This window comes from Tetrahymena thermophila, assembly GCF_000189635.1.
Source record: "Tetrahymena thermophila SB210 genomic scaffold scf_8255656, whole genome shotgun sequence".
NCBI lineage: Eukaryota > Ciliophora > Oligohymenophorea > Hymenostomatida > Tetrahymenidae > Tetrahymena > Tetrahymena thermophila.
This window is the reverse complement of record NW_002477014.1, coordinates 1-1,048: the sequence shown is the minus strand read 5'-3', so window position 1 is coordinate 1,048 and position 1,048 is coordinate 1. Positions and strand designations below refer to the sequence as shown.

At 22.3% G+C, this 1,048-nt stretch overlaps 1 protein-coding gene across 1 annotated transcript; it reads right to left on the bottom strand. All coding sequences in view use genetic code 6, as the record gives it.

Annotated features, from left to right (window-relative positions):
- Positions 1 to 173: 173 nt before the first annotated feature.
- Positions 174 to 674, bottom strand: TTHERM_02522180 (kinase domain protein; the record flags this gene model as incomplete). The annotated part of the gene is made up of 2 exons (XM_001028317.2): positions 174 to 271; positions 585 to 674. Coding segments are annotated over 2 exons (188 nt in total), but the record flags the coding sequence as incomplete, so codon positions are not given.
- Between the last annotated feature and the right edge of the window lie 374 nt (positions 675 to 1,048).

Below are 1,048 nucleotides of genomic sequence, written 5' to 3'. Positions count from 1 at the left end.
AATTAAATAAAAAAAAAGAAGATATTTGAATGAAGAAATGAGTGATTGAATGAATTGATTCATTCATAATCAAAAGCATCTTTTGCTTAACAAATTAACCACTTATTTACTTCTTTACTTCCTTTCATATTTTACAACTTCAACTAACAAACTTAATCAAATAAATATTTAACAAAATTACCATAGATTGAGATTCAAAGAAGTGATATTTTGACACTTTTCTAAGCTCATTGCAATATGTTTTGCTCCTTCTGCACCAATGTTGTTATCCCTTCAAAAATATTATTAAAATATGTTTTTTTGTTTGTTTGAATTTGTTTTGAAAATCATAATAAAATAAATTGAAAATTAAAATAAATAAGTAGCTGGATGAGTATGTATGTAAGTAATTAATTAATTAAATAATTAAATAAAAAAAAAGAAGATATTTGAATGAAGAAATGAGTGATTGAATGAATTGATTCATTCATAATCAAAAGCATCTTTTGCTTAACAAATTAACCACTTATTTACTTCTTTACTTCCTTTCATATTTTACAACTTCAACTAACAAACTTAATCAAATAAATATTTAACAAAATTACTCAAGATTGAGATTCAAAGAAGTGATATTTTGACACTTTTCTAAGCTCATTGCAATATGTTTTGCTCCTTCTGCACCAATTTCATTTCCCCTTCAAAAATATTATTAAAATATGTTTTTTTGTTTGTTTTAATTTGTTTTGAAAATCATAATAAAATAAATTGAAAATTAAAATAAGTAAGTAGCTGGATGAGTATGTATGTAAGTAATTAATTAATTAAATAATTAAATAAAAAAAAAGAAGATATTTGAATGAAGAAATGAGTGATTGAATGAATTGATTCATTCATAATCAAAAGCATCTTTTGCTTAACAAATTAACCACTTATTTACTTCTTTACTTCCTTTCATATTTTACAACTTCAACTAACAAACTTAATCAAATAAATATTTAACAAAATTACCTAACATTGAGATTCAAAGAAGTGATATTTTGACACTTTTCTAAGCTCATTGCAATATGTT